The 14,008-nt window shown below is 41.2% G+C and overlaps 1 protein-coding gene and 1 non-coding gene across 2 annotated transcripts in view; both read right to left on the bottom strand.

Annotated features, from left to right (window-relative positions):
* Nucleotides 1-585: 585 nt before the first annotated feature.
* TRNAE-UUC (transfer RNA glutamic acid (anticodon UUC)) lies at nucleotides 586-658 on the bottom strand. Its single transcript has one exon. It is a non-coding gene; the product is annotated as a tRNA-Glu (tRNA).
* A 1,775-nt stretch (nucleotides 659-2,433) lies between these two features.
* Nucleotides 2,434-14,008, bottom strand: part of MROH9 (maestro heat like repeat family member 9) — a 145,425-nt gene continuing 133,850 nt past the window's right edge. The window contains exon 21 of the mRNA XM_061382585.1: nucleotides 2,434-2,517. Within this exon, the coding sequence (XP_061238569.1) occupies nucleotides 2,462-2,517 (56 nt within the window). The 3' untranslated portion in view covers nucleotides 2,434-2,461. The remainder of the gene's footprint in view (nucleotides 2,518-14,008) is intronic.

Here is a 14,008-nt window from a genome sequence, read left to right as displayed (position 1 = left end):
TCAATTCTTGTTTTATTCATTAATCAAATGAAGATCTACACTACTACTATTTCTTGCTCAATTGTCACAAACTTAGAGGATATAAATGTATTTGTATTTATATTTATACATACATACATATATATATATATATATATATATATATATGTCGGAGAAGGCAATGGCACCCCACTCCAGTACTCTTGCCTGGAAAATCCCACGGACGGAGGAGCCTGGTGGGCTGCCATCCATGGGGTCGCTGAGGGTCGGATATGACTGAGCGACTTCACTTTCACTTTTCACTTTCACTTTTCACTTTCACGCATTAGAGAAGGAAATGGCAATCCACTCCAGTGTTCTTGCCTGGAGAATCCCAGGGACGGGGGAACTTGGTGGGCTGCCGTCTATGGGGTCGCACAGAGTCGGACACGACTGAAGTGACTTAGCATAGCATATATATATATATATATATATGTATGTATGTATAAATCTGGCATGTAGTTAGCAATATGGTAAATGTGCATTGTAAGTAAGAAGAAACCACTTTTTAATTTTATTTTTATTAAAAAAAATTTTTACTGTGCTGCATGATATGCAAGATCTTAATTCCCTGACCAGGGATCAAACCTGTGTCCCCTGCAGTGAAAGTGCAGAGTCTTAACCACTGGACCACCAGGGAAGTCCCCAGAACAACTTTTTAAAATCATAGGTTTCCTAAATTTTCTAGGCTGCAATTCAATTCACATGATTTTATCTCCTCTCGTTTTGTATAGAGCTCTTTTTAGTTTTTAATGCTACACAAACTATAGTGATCACAGATACCTTCCTGAGGAAGCAGTACTGTCTGTATAACCTTATTTTGTCTAAGGGTGTGCACATCACACCTAGTTCTGTCTTGGCCTCTGATGCTATTGTCTCTCTCCACAAGGTAAAAAAGGCTACTCTTCCCCCTTTCTGCCCTTTATAGGAGTGTATTTCATCTGTGGTGTACCCATTAACTAGCCCATCCTCTCTCCCTGGCACCTCAGCCTAGTTTTTGGTTGCTGCAGTTTTCTGCAAAGCCCTCTCATCTTCAGAATCCCAAATGCCCAGGCCCTGGTTGGAGTGGCCACTCCCTGCATCATCGCCCCTATTTTCCACACTCTTTTATGTGGTTTCCTTCAGGATCTCTGGAGTGGGGCTGGTGAGAGAGAACATTAGGAATAACAATTTAGCTTAGAAGAGTGTGGCACCCCAAAAATGTGTCCCTAGTGAATCATAAGATTACTGTTAATTCCTGGCCACACTGCCTACACACTCTATTTGACTATTCTTCTCCTGAATCCTGTAGTTTCAAGGTTCTAGGTGATAGTTTAAAAGTGAGTGTTTCCATGAAAGGAATGACAATGATTTCCTGAAGGAATGTTGGTGCTGAGTACCTAGACCCTACTAGCTCTCTCTCTTTTCTCTGTTCTTTGTTTTGTACAGTCCCCATAACTGCATGCTGCTGCTGCTGCTGCTGCTAAGTCACTTCAGTCGTGTCCAACTCTGTGTGACCCCATAGACGGCAGCCCACCAGGCTCCACTGTCCCTGGGATTCTCCAGGCAAGAACACTGGAGTGGGTTGCCAGTTCCTTCTCCAATGCAGGAAAGTGAAAAGTGAAAGGGAAGTCACTCAGTTGTGTCCGGCTCTTCACAACCCCATGGACTGCAGCCCACCAGGCTCCTCTGTACATGGGATTTTCCAGGCAAGAGTGCTAAAGTGGGGTGCCATTGCCTTCTCTGCCATAACTGCATAGAAAGATGTGTTTATAAGCTTGTAAAGAGGTGTTCATTTTGTAGTACCTGGGGAATTCAATGCCTCCTTTCCTCACATGAACTCTAGAGCTGAGGTTGAGAAACTTTTTTCTGCAAAAGGCCAGATATTAGATACTTTTCCTTTGTAGTCCATACAGTCTCTGTTGCAATGATTCCACTCTGTGCTGTCGTGTAAAAACAGCCATAGAAAATTGATGGGCATGGGTGTGTTCTCAGAAAACTTACTTACAGACACTGATATGTGAAATTCATATAATTTTTCTGTGTTATGAAACATTATTTGATTTTCTTCCAACTATTTCAAAATGTAAAAGTGACTCTTGGCTTGCAAGTTGTACAAAACAAATGGGACGAGACTTAGCTAGGTCTATCTCTGCATCACCGACTCGAAGGACAAGAGTTTGGGTGAACTCCGGGAGTTGGTGATGGACAGGGAGGCCTGGTGTGCTGCGGTTCATGGCGTCGCAAAGAGCCAGACACTACTGAGCGACTGAACTGAACTGAACTGAACTGATCCCTGCTTTAGAGAAATAGCCCTATTCTAGTGAACCATTGCTCAGTGTATTATGGGTCTTCTGTGAAGTGAAGGTACTAAAATGCTTCAAAGTATGAGCATGTAGTTGTGTTTTTAAGAAATTTCCTAGGGAAGAAAGTTTTGAAATAAATATGCCTTTACCAGTTCAGTTTAGCAATCCTGATATATTCTAATGTAGTGGGTGTTCATCGCACTCCTGCTTGCCTCTGAAATGAGAATAAGGTAGAATTACTCTTCAACTAATGGAGGTATGGCTGGGAATGTCACCCATTCTCTGGGACAATAATTAAGTTATTAGTTCCATCTGTTTACTTATCTGCTTATCTGCAGAGATCATGAATCCCAAAAGGCTGCTACAATGGCCAAGAATGATGTAAAATGAAGGTAAAAAGTCCAACTGCTGGTGCTAAGTCACTTCAGTTGTGTCCGACTCTGTGCGACCCCATAGACAGCAGCCCACCATGCTCCCCCATCCCTGGGATTCTTCAGGCAAGAACACTGGAGTGGGTTGCCATTTCCTTCTCCAATGCATGACAATGAAAAGTGAAAGTGAAGTCTCAGTTGTATCCGACTCTTAGCGACCCCGTGGACTGCAGCCTACCAGGCTCCTCCATCCATGTGATTTTCCAGGCAAAAGTACTGGAGTGGGGTGCCATTGCCTTCTCCAAAAAAAGTCCAACTGAGTAAAGCCAAATCCAAGTCAAACATGTCCTTAACTAATATGTTCCCCTGTTTACATATTCCCTTCAAGATCAGTTGAATCCCAGAAACATCTTTGAATCCTTCTGTATAAGAGATCACTGATTCCTGACACTGCTGCTCTCCCACCAAAGCCACTGCCCACACTCTGACTGCAAAGAAATGCTCCCACACAGACACCCCTCAAGACTGGAATAGGTAGCTGTTTCACTAATTCATAGAGACAGAAAAAGTTAAACAAAATGAGAAGATGGAAGAATATATTTCAAGTGAAAGAGTAAGAAAAACCCCTGAAAGAAAACCTAATGGAACAGGGATAGTTTATCTCTGCTGAAAGAGAAAACCTTATAATCTAGGATACTTTACCCAGTAAGTTTATCACTGAGAATTGAAGGAAAGATAAATAATACAGTAATACCAGCTGTTAGTATTGGAAGTTAAAGTAGTAAAAATACAGCTGTAATTAGAATGGATCAAACGGTCGTGGTATTTGATGCTGAGATATGGCTGGTGGTTTTATATCAATAATTCTAGTAATAAAACTGATTGCACCTAAAACTGATGAGACAACTGCTAAATGTAGTGAAAAGTTAGTCAAATCTATCGAAGGTCCTTCAAGAGTTAAATTACTGGTTAAGGACAGTTTTTCCTCCTCCAAGGGATCTTTCCATCCTAGGAATCAAACCCTTGTCTCCTGCAATAGTAGACAGATTATTTACCACTGAGCCATCCAGGAATCCCTAAGAGTGATGATGGGAGAAGTAGAGCTTACATTGTTTATAGGAGATGCTGTATCAGGATCTCTAATTACTAATGGTGTATACTAATCAACTGCCAAAGCTCCTGATCATAATAGATATTACTATAAAAAGACTATTAGAATATGGCCAGTTGATAAATAGGGCAGATTTCTTTAGTTGTGTTTGGTTAAACCTTACTCAGTACTCTAACTGTAATTGATATTACAGCAATAATTGATATATCTAGATTTGTTGTTGTTTTTGTTCAGTTGCTAAGTCATGTCTGACTCTTTGCAACCCCATGAACTGCAGCACACCTGGCTTCCGCATCCTTCACTATCTCCCAGAGTTTGCTCAAATTCATATTCATTGAGTCGGTGATGCCGTCCAACTATCTCATTCTCTGTCACCCCCTTCTCCTGCCTTCAATATTTCCCAAGATCAGGGTCTTTTCCATGAATAATCTCTGAATTTGATATAAAATTGATCTAAGTGTAAGTTTTTATCATGTTGAAGATTAAGCCTGATATTAATGGAATGAATACCTTGTGTAACTTCTAGTACTCAAAAGTGGAATGGGGAATGTCAAAGTTTTATAATAAGGGCTACTATCATAATAAAAAATGTTGGATTAAAAATTTTAGTAGTTGTTCATTGATGAGAATATATTGATTTAATACCGATAGCCGTTATGGGAACCATAGATGCAGTGGCTTGTGTTATGACATATTTAGTGGACACTGATGGGTATCAAGATGGCAGAAGAGTAGGAAGTGGAAAAGTTTACCTTCTACAAGTGGAATTATTCACACAGAACAGTTACTGAACACCAACAGAAGACCTTAGACTTCTGAAAAGACAAGAAAACCTCCATATAACCGAATAGGACAAAAGGAAAAAAAAAGAAGGAACTGGATGGGGCCTGCACCTCAGGGAGGGAGCTATGAAGGAGGAAATGTTCTTGCACCCAAGAAAGTCTCCTCACTGGTGGGGAGATTAGACTAGACTGAGAGGGAGCTTTGGAGCCTTGGAGGAGAGCACGGCAGCCAGATCGTGGAAGGCAAATGAAGGGTAACCTGCACAGAAGGTCAGCATTGCAGCCCTCTGCTCCCCAGCCAGAGATATTTATCTGTCGGCAGGGGTAGGGGCTGGGTGCTGAAGCTCAGGCTTCAGAGGTCAGACCCAGGGAGAGGACCAGGACTGACTGTGTGGAAACAGCCTGAAGAGGCTGGGCTGTGGCAACTGAGTGTATACTCAGAACCCCGGACTTGCCAAGGTGCAAGGCACCATTAATTCGGAGCACGTGAGGAGAGGGGTGAGACCACCAGAAGATCCTTTTTCCTTGTGAGTGCTCCTGGGCAACAAGATACTACCTACAGAAACTCTGGAGGCAGGCTTGAGTCAGTGCTGCCATTGTGAGCTCCAGATGTAGGCACTGGCTGCCACTACAGATGGCCCTGCCCTTGCTGTCCTGGGAGGGCACAGAGAGCACCAGCACTTAGGAAATCTGGGAGTAGGCTCCAGGCACTGCCCTCTTTGTCTGGGGGTGGGTGGGTGAAGATAATCCCTGTCCCTAGGAAATCCATGATCAGGTACCAGGCCCTGCCCCTACTCTTCCAGGAGGACATGGAGAGTGCCAGCCCTAGGGAAACTGTGAACAGGTGCTGGGCTATGCCCCTGCTATTGTAGAAGTGTGCAAAGGCCACTGTACCTACACATCTCATATCAAGGGGATCATGGCCAACACATGGAGGAAGGAGACAGCAAACATCCAAAGTAAAAGCAGCTCCTTGGTTTTGGAAAAGAGGGTGAAGTAGAAGGACTTGAGTTCACCTTCTCTTGAGAAAACACCAAAATCACAACTAACTGCTAAACAATCATCAATTGTTTAGACTGGAACCTACTGACCAAGATATTTTACATTCAAAGTCAAAGAAAAAGACACAGTGAGATGGCAGGAGGGGGAACTTTCATGACATAAATCCTATATCTGACAAGTGGATAACACATAAACTGGAAAATAATTATATCACAGAAGTTCTCCCACAAGAATGAGCCCTGAACCCCACACTAGGCTCTCCAGCCTGAGGGTCTGGCATTAGAAGAAGAAATACCCAAAACATTTGACTTGAAAGACCAGTGGGGCTTGAGTGCAGGAGCTCCATAGGTCTGAGGAAACGAAGATGCCATTCTTGGAGGGTGTACATAAGGTTTCACATGCACTGGGACCCAGCACAAAGCAGAAAATCCATAGGAGCCAGGACTGGACTTCCTTATGAATCTTGGAGGATCTTCAGAGGGAGGAAGGTGTCAGCTGCTTCTCACTGAGGTGGCAAGAACACTGGTGGCAGAGGTCCTAGAGGATATTGATCAACATGAGGTCTTCCTGAGGTCAGCATTTTGTCATCAAGACCTTGCTCTACCCAAGAGCATATAGGCGCCAGAGCGAGAACGCCTCAGGCCAAAAACCCAGCAGGATAGAAACACAGACCTACCCCTCAGCAGACAGGGTGCCTCAAACCAAACTAGGCTCACAGTCACCTATAAACACACCCTTGACATGGTCCTGCCCACCAGAGAGACAAGACCCAGTTAGTAGAAGGAAAGAAGTCATAAAGATCAGAGCAGAAATAAATAAAATAGAGACCAAGAAAATAATAGCAAAGATCAATGAAACTGAATACTGATTCTTTGAGAAGATAAACAAAATTGATAAACCTTTAGCCAGATGAGCCAAAAAAAGAGAGGACTCAAACCAAAAAAAGAGAGGACTCAAATAAAATTAGCAATCAAAAAGAAGTTACAACTGACACCACAGAAATAAAAAGGATCATAGAGACTGCTACAAGCAGCTGTATGCCAATAAACTGGACAACCCAGAAGTAATGGACAGATTCTTAGAAAGGTACAACCTTCCAAGACTGAACCAGGAAGAAATAGAAAATATGAACAAGCCAATCACAAGTACTGAAATTGAAAGTGTAATTTAAAAACTTCCAACAAACGTCAAACCAGATGTCAGAAGTCAAAACCAGATGGCTTCGCAGATGAATTCTATCAAACATTTAGAGAAGAGTTAACACTTATCCATCTGAAACTCTTCCAAAACATTGCAGAGAAAGGAACACTCCCAAGTTCATTCTATGAGGCCACCATCACCTTGACAGGAAAACCTGGTAAAGATACCATTAAAAAAGACAATTACAGGCCAATGTCACTGATGAACATAGACGCAAAATTCCTCAACTTAATACCAGCAAACCAAATCTGACAATAGTTTAAAAGGATCCTACACCATGATCAAATGGGATTTATCCTAAGGATGCAAGAGTTCTTCAATATATGCAAATCAATCAATGTGATACTCCATGTAAGCAAATTGAAGAATAAAAAACACGATGAACGTGAAGTCAGTTGTGTCCAACTCTTTGAGACCCCATGGACTGTAGCCTACCAGGCTCCTCTGTCCATGGAATTTTCCAGGCAGTAGTACTGGAGTGGATTGCCATTTCCTTCTCCAAGGGATCTTCCCAACCCAGGGATCGAACCTGGGTCTCCTGCAATGTAGACAGATGCTTTACCATTTGAGCCACCAGGGAAGTATAAAAAAACACCATACACAATAACAAATTTAAAATGGATTAAAGATCTAAATGTAAGACAGGACACTATAAAACTCATAGAGGAAAGCATAGGAAAAACATTCTTTGACATAATTACAGCAAGATTTTATTTGACCAATTCCTATTGTAAATAGTGTTGCAATGAACATTGGGTACATAGCCAGGACATGGAAGCAATCTAAATGTCCATCAACAGATGAACAGATAAATAAGGTGTGGTACATATACAAAATGGAATAAAACTCAGCCATAAAAAGGAACAAAACTGGGTCATTTGTAGATATGCGGATGGATTTAGAGTCTGCTAATCACTGCAGATGCTGATTGCAGCCATGAAATTAAAAGACGCTTACTCCTTGGAAGGAAAGTTATGACCAACCTAGATAGCATATTCAAAAGCAGAGACATTACTTTGCCAACAAAGGTCCGTCTAGTCAAGGCTATGGTTTTTCCAGTAGTCATGTATGGATGTGAGAGTTGGACTGTGAAGAAAGCTGAACACAGAAGAATTGATGCTTTTGAACTGTAGTGTTGGAGAAGACTCTTGAGAGTCCCTTGGACTGCAAGGAGATCCAACCAGTCCATTCTGAAGGAGATTAGTCCTGGGTGTTCATTGGAAGGACTGATGCTGAAGCTGAAACTCCAGTACTCTGGCCACCGCATGCAAAGAGTTGACTCATTGGAAAAGACCCTGATGCTGGGATTGGGGGCAGGAGGAGAAGGGGACGACAGAGGATGAGATGGTTGGATGGCATCACTGACTCCATGGATGTGAATCTGAGTGAACTCCGGGAGTTGGTGATGGACAGGGAGGCCTGGCATGCTGTGATTCATGGGGTCGCAAGGAGTCAGACATGACTGAGCAACTAAACTGAACTGAACTGAACTGATACAGAGTGAAGTAAGTCAAAAAAATATTGTATATTAGCACATATACAATGCAAAGAAATAGAAGAAAACAATAGGATGGGAAAGACTAGAGGCCTCTTCAAGAAAATTAGAGATACCAAGGGAACATTTCATGCAAAGATGGGCACAATAAAGGACAGAAATGGCAAGGACCTAACAGAAACAAAAGAGATTAAGAAGAGGTGGCAAGAATACACAGAAGAATTGTACAAAGAAGGTATAAATGACCCAGATAACCATGATGGTATGATCACTCACCTAGAGCCAGACATCCTGGAGTGTGAGATCAAGCAGGCCTTAGGGAACATCACTATGAACAAAAAAACTACTGAAGGTGATGGAATTCCAACTGAGCTATTTCAAATCCTAAAAGAGGATGCTGTTAAAGTGCTGAACTCAATATTCCAGCAAATTTGGAAAACTCAGCAGTGGCTGCAGGACTGGAAAAGGTCAGTTTTCATTCCAATCCCACAGAAGGGCAATGTCAAAGAATGTTCAAACTACTGCACAATTGCATTAGTTTCACATGCTAGTAAGGTAGTACTCAAAATCCTCTAAGCTAGGCTTCAACAGTATGTGGATGAAGAACTTTCAGATGTAGGTTTAAATCTATTAAAGAATTAAAAAAATTTTAGTCCATGAAATTTAATTTTTTGAAACATTTTAGTGTTTTAAAATCTCATTTAATTGGGAGTTAGGTTAGAGCATGGTTGGTTGAGATTATATATAATTGGAGGATATATGCTATAAATTATGAGACAATTAAAATTATGTAGGCTTTGTATGAATTGTTGTGAGGCTTCCTAGGTGGCTCCATGGTAAATAATCCACCTGCCAATGTAGGAGACACAGGAGATGTGGGTTGCAAGAGTCTGACATGACTTAGCAACTAAACCACCACCACCACTTTCAAAAGCAGAACATTCTTATGAAAACTTTTGTAAGCCAGTGGTTTAAAAGGAAGAAGCAATTGATAGTGGATGCTCCAGATGTAATAAATAGAGATGAAGCACAAATGCTTATAGACACAGTTGAAAGGTGTGGTGGCTTAATGCTATGCTGAATGTAGTATCCAGGGAAGGAGCTCGGTGGGGCCATTCTCCCTCTCAGGGCATATGCTGCCTCTATAAGGATTCCTGCAAAACAAACATTGAATGCAATTTTTACTTTTCACTTTTTTTCATAAAAGTGAAAATCTTCTTTGTATTTCTTTTAGATAGTGAAAGCAGGTAACAATGTAGGTCTTCTGTAAAGGTAAAGTGGCATAAAACAAAATTTTGAAAAGTGGGTAGGGGCGTACCTGTATAACATGTATAGGTAAAGGTCTATGAGGGTTAAGAGGGTTTGTTAAAATAATTTTGTTTGATGATAATAAGTATACGAGTTCATAATTACATTTTTATGTCCTACAAGTATTGGCTAATTAACCCCTTTTGATTTTGATGTTGGTTAGGGTTATAAGCTCAGTTACAATTTGTTTGACTGTGTTAAGGCCTTTGATGGCCATTACTAAGTCATAGTATCCCCCATAATTAAAAAGATACCAAATGTATGACAGCACAACTATGTGGGAACATGGGATGATTAGTCACTAGTCCCCCAAGATGTCTTATTTAAGGGACTAGATGGACAGTTTTATTTGGAATGATCTTGAAGTAAGAACCAGATGTAAGCTGTAGTTTCCTATTAGAACCATCACACGATATGGGCCTGGAGAGAGAAGAGGGGCATATCCCAAGTGACTTTGGTTTCCCAGAGCTTGGTAATTAAGGAAAGAGAATGACTATGAGAAACATGGTGATGAGAATTGATGTAATGTATAATAGAATTTATTTAGGAAGAAAACTGTGAGTGGATATATACCATATACTTTACCTTGGGGAGTAATTACACATGAATGGATGAAAGAGCTAAAACTAAATTTAGCTAAGACTAAATATATAAACAAAATTTAACAAATAAAACAGCTAAATTTTTTTAATCAGAAAAATAATAAAACCAAAAAGTTCTAGAACTTAGGTAATAAAAGATTTCAGCTGGGAGCTAACAGATAGGTAAAATTGAAACAGGAGCCTGTGACAAAGTTTGGCTGTGACTTACGGAGTTTTTTGACCCTTGGACGCACTGTTGAGAAACATAGACTTGGAAGTTGTATGTAACCATACCTGCTGAATGGTTCCTCCACCTAGTATTCTTTTACAAAAGGGCAAGGTTGCTATTGCACACACTGTTAATATTACCCCAGAAGCAGGAAAATCAAAGGGTTGTGATGAAAGAACTAAATAAAAAAGAGTATATCTTGCATCTGAGTTCCCATCAGTTGCACAAGTTACAAGTAACCACAAGTCACCACAAGATAAGCCACAGGAAATACCACCGGCCTTCCATCTAGAGCAGGAGGTCTGAGGAATAAGAAGTATCATTTTTATGACTCATTAGAAGGAGATTCATTGTCTTGGTGGCTTTGATAAATTTGGGGGGCAGCTGGGAGAATAAGAGAGCCTTTTGGCCCTATTCCATCTCCCAGATCCTCTCACTTGGAACCAGGTTGATGTACAAGAGCCAAAAGGATTTCCTAAGATGGTTTTGGATCTGTGAGGAATAGGGGCATGAGTTTGACGTTCATACCAGAAAAGTTTAGACATTTCACTCATAGAGTCCACATACTGTACTTGAGAGAAATACGCCACCTGGGAACAAACCCAAAAGGCAATAGGAGACAAAACAGTAAGCTTCTTGGCTGCTGTTAACTGGATACTCATGTCTGCATTTTAAAGCAATAATTTTCAAAATTTAGTTTCCACTTAGGATTTTAAAACTTGAAAGGACATTAAGGATTAAAATTCTGAGTGGCCTCACTATGACATTTTGGGCAGGATGATGCTTCAATGTGAGGGATTATCTTAGTGACTGCAGTATATTTAGCTTGCCTGGTACCCAGTCGATAATGCCAGTAATACATCTCTGGCATTAGGGTAACAAAAAACCCTGTCCCCACACATTCCCAGATGCTTCTATGTGGAAGTACTGATGGCACTGAGAACGCTTATTTTATTTTTAGGCAAAAAATGATTAAAGATGTTAATTGTCTTATTCAAATCATAGCTGGCTAGTTCAACAAATATTTCATAGGTCTGACCATGTGTCAGTCACTGAGCCAGATGCTGATGATACAAAGATTTGTAAGACATAGACTACAGAGTCTAGCACAGGAGGCAGACATATAAATAGTTGATTTCACTATTATACATATGGGCTTCCCTGGTGGCTCAGATGGTGAAGAATTAGGAGACCTGGGTTTGATCCCTGGGTCAAGTAGATTCCCTGGAGAAGGGAATGGCTACCCACTTCGGTATTCTTGCCTGGAAAATTCCATGGACAGAGGAGCCAGGCGTGCTACGGTCCATGGGATCACAAAGAGTTGGGCATGACTGAACAACTTTCATTATACACTCACATACACACACACACACACTCACACTCACACACATATATTGCCAGTGTGCTGAGACAGATGACATACTAAATTGGCAAAATTTGGCAAAACAACAAATAGATAAAGTTTGTGAAGCTGGTTGGATTTTATAACCATGGAGAATGCACACAGTACCTTTTATTTGTATCTTAAATTATATTCATATGCATTTTTCATACATTAATCTAGTAAATGAGTGCCTACTATATGTGCAGTAATGTTCTAAGCATTAGTGATACATTTCCTCATGTAGCTTATATCTGAGTGATCTCTTCTGTTGTGACTATTTCAGTTCTACTCCGAAATGACTGACAATAGCGGTATATTTCTAAAACTTAGGATCCTATCAGTTCAGTTCAGTTCAGTCACTCAGTCGTGTCCAACTCTTTGCGACCCCATGAATTGCAGCATGCCAGGCCTCCCTGTCCATTACCAACTCCCGGAGTTCACTCAGACTCACGTCCATCGAGTCAGTGATGCCATCCAGTCATCTCATCCTCTGTCATCCCCTTCTCCTCCTGCCCCCAATCTCTCTCAGCATCAGAGTCTTTTCCAATGAGTCAACTCTTCGCATGAGGTGGCCAAAGTACTGGAGTTTCAGCTTCAGCATCATTCCCTCCAAAGAAATCCCAGGGCTGATCTCCTTCAGAATGGACTGGTTGGATCTCCTTGCAGTCCAAGGGACTCTCAAGAGTCTTCTCCAACACCACAGTTCAAAAGCTTCAATTCTTCAGCACTCAGCTTTCTTCACAGTCCAACTCTGACATCCATACATGACCATTGGAAAAACCATAGCCTTGACTAGACGGACCTTTGTTGGCAAAGTCATGTCTCTGCTTTTCAATATGCTATCTAGGTTGGTCATAACTTTTTTTCCAAGGAGTAAGCATCTTTTAATTCCATCTTAGTTATCCAAATTTCAGTTCAGTTGCTCAGTTGTGTCCAACTCTTTGCAACCCCATGGACCGCAGCATGCCAGGCTTCCCTGTCCATCACCAACTCCCGGAGTTTACCCAAACTCATGTCCATTGAATTGATGCCATCCAGCCATCTCATCCTCTGTCGTCCCCTTCTCCTCCTGCCCTCAATCCTTCCCAGCATCAAGGTCTTTTCAAATGAGTCAGCTTTTCACATCAGGTGGCTAAAGTATTGGAGTTTCAGCTTCAACATCAGTCCTTCCAATGAACACTCAGGACTGATCTCCTTTAGGATGGACGGGTTGGATCTCCTTGCTGTCCAAGGAACTCTCAAGAGTCTTCTCCAACACCACAGTTCAAAAGCATCAATTCTTTGGTGCTCAGCTTTCTTCACAGTCACTGATGCAATGAACATAAACTTAGGCAAACTTTGGGAAATGGTGAGGGGCAGGGAGGCCTGGCTTGCTGCAGTCCATGGGGTCACAAAGAGTTGGACATAACTTGGCGACTGAACAACAACAGACTCACTACTAAGAATTTTAGTTTCTTAAACATCCTTTAACTTTTAATCAGACTACCACAATAGGAAAGCTGGAAAGTGGAAAAAAAAAGTATTTGAAAGAAGAAGTATCATTTATTCAGTTATGTTGAGGGTACCATTCTCATCTCTATTTGAAGGAAAAAATCTCTTTCATTGAAGTGCCTTTGTGTCACTGCAAATCAGAATGGTAGGAGATGTTTCCAGGACTACACAAATAGAAAGGAGCAATGGTGATAGTGCCAACAAAACCTTCCCATAGATACAGAATATGGTGAAAAGCTACCAACAAGATGGTGGTTGAACAAGGAGGATCAAGGCTTGCTGGATTTCAAAGGCAGAAGCTGTACCTCTATATCTATAGAAGAGTTCTGACACATAAAATGCAGAATGTCTTGAATGCAGTTAGTGAGAATACGAAGCAAAGATTGAGGGATGAGGATGTAGAAATGGGAACCTGAGGAGTGGAATAAATGAAATAGTGAACTTCCCTCATAGCTCAATTTGTAAAAACTCTGCCTGTAGTGCAGGAGATCTGGGTTCGATTCCTGGGTCGGGAAGATCCCCTGGAAAAGGAAATGGCAACGCACTCCAGTATTCTTGCCTGGAGAATCCCATGGACAGGGGATCTACAGTCCATGGGATTGCAAGAGTTGGACATGACTTAGCGACTAACCAACCCCCATAGCCTCTTAAGAAAGAAGTGAATGAAGTCACTCAGTCATGTCCAAAAAAGAAAGAAGAAACCTATATATATATTTTAATAGTTAAAAGACTTTTTATTTATTTATTTTTG

Source organism: Bos javanicus, chromosome 16, assembly GCF_032452875.1.
Source record: "Bos javanicus breed banteng chromosome 16, ARS-OSU_banteng_1.0, whole genome shotgun sequence".
Lineage (NCBI taxonomy): Eukaryota > Metazoa > Chordata > Mammalia > Artiodactyla > Bovidae > Bos > Bos javanicus.
This window is presented reverse-complemented; position numbering and strand designations above follow the sequence as displayed.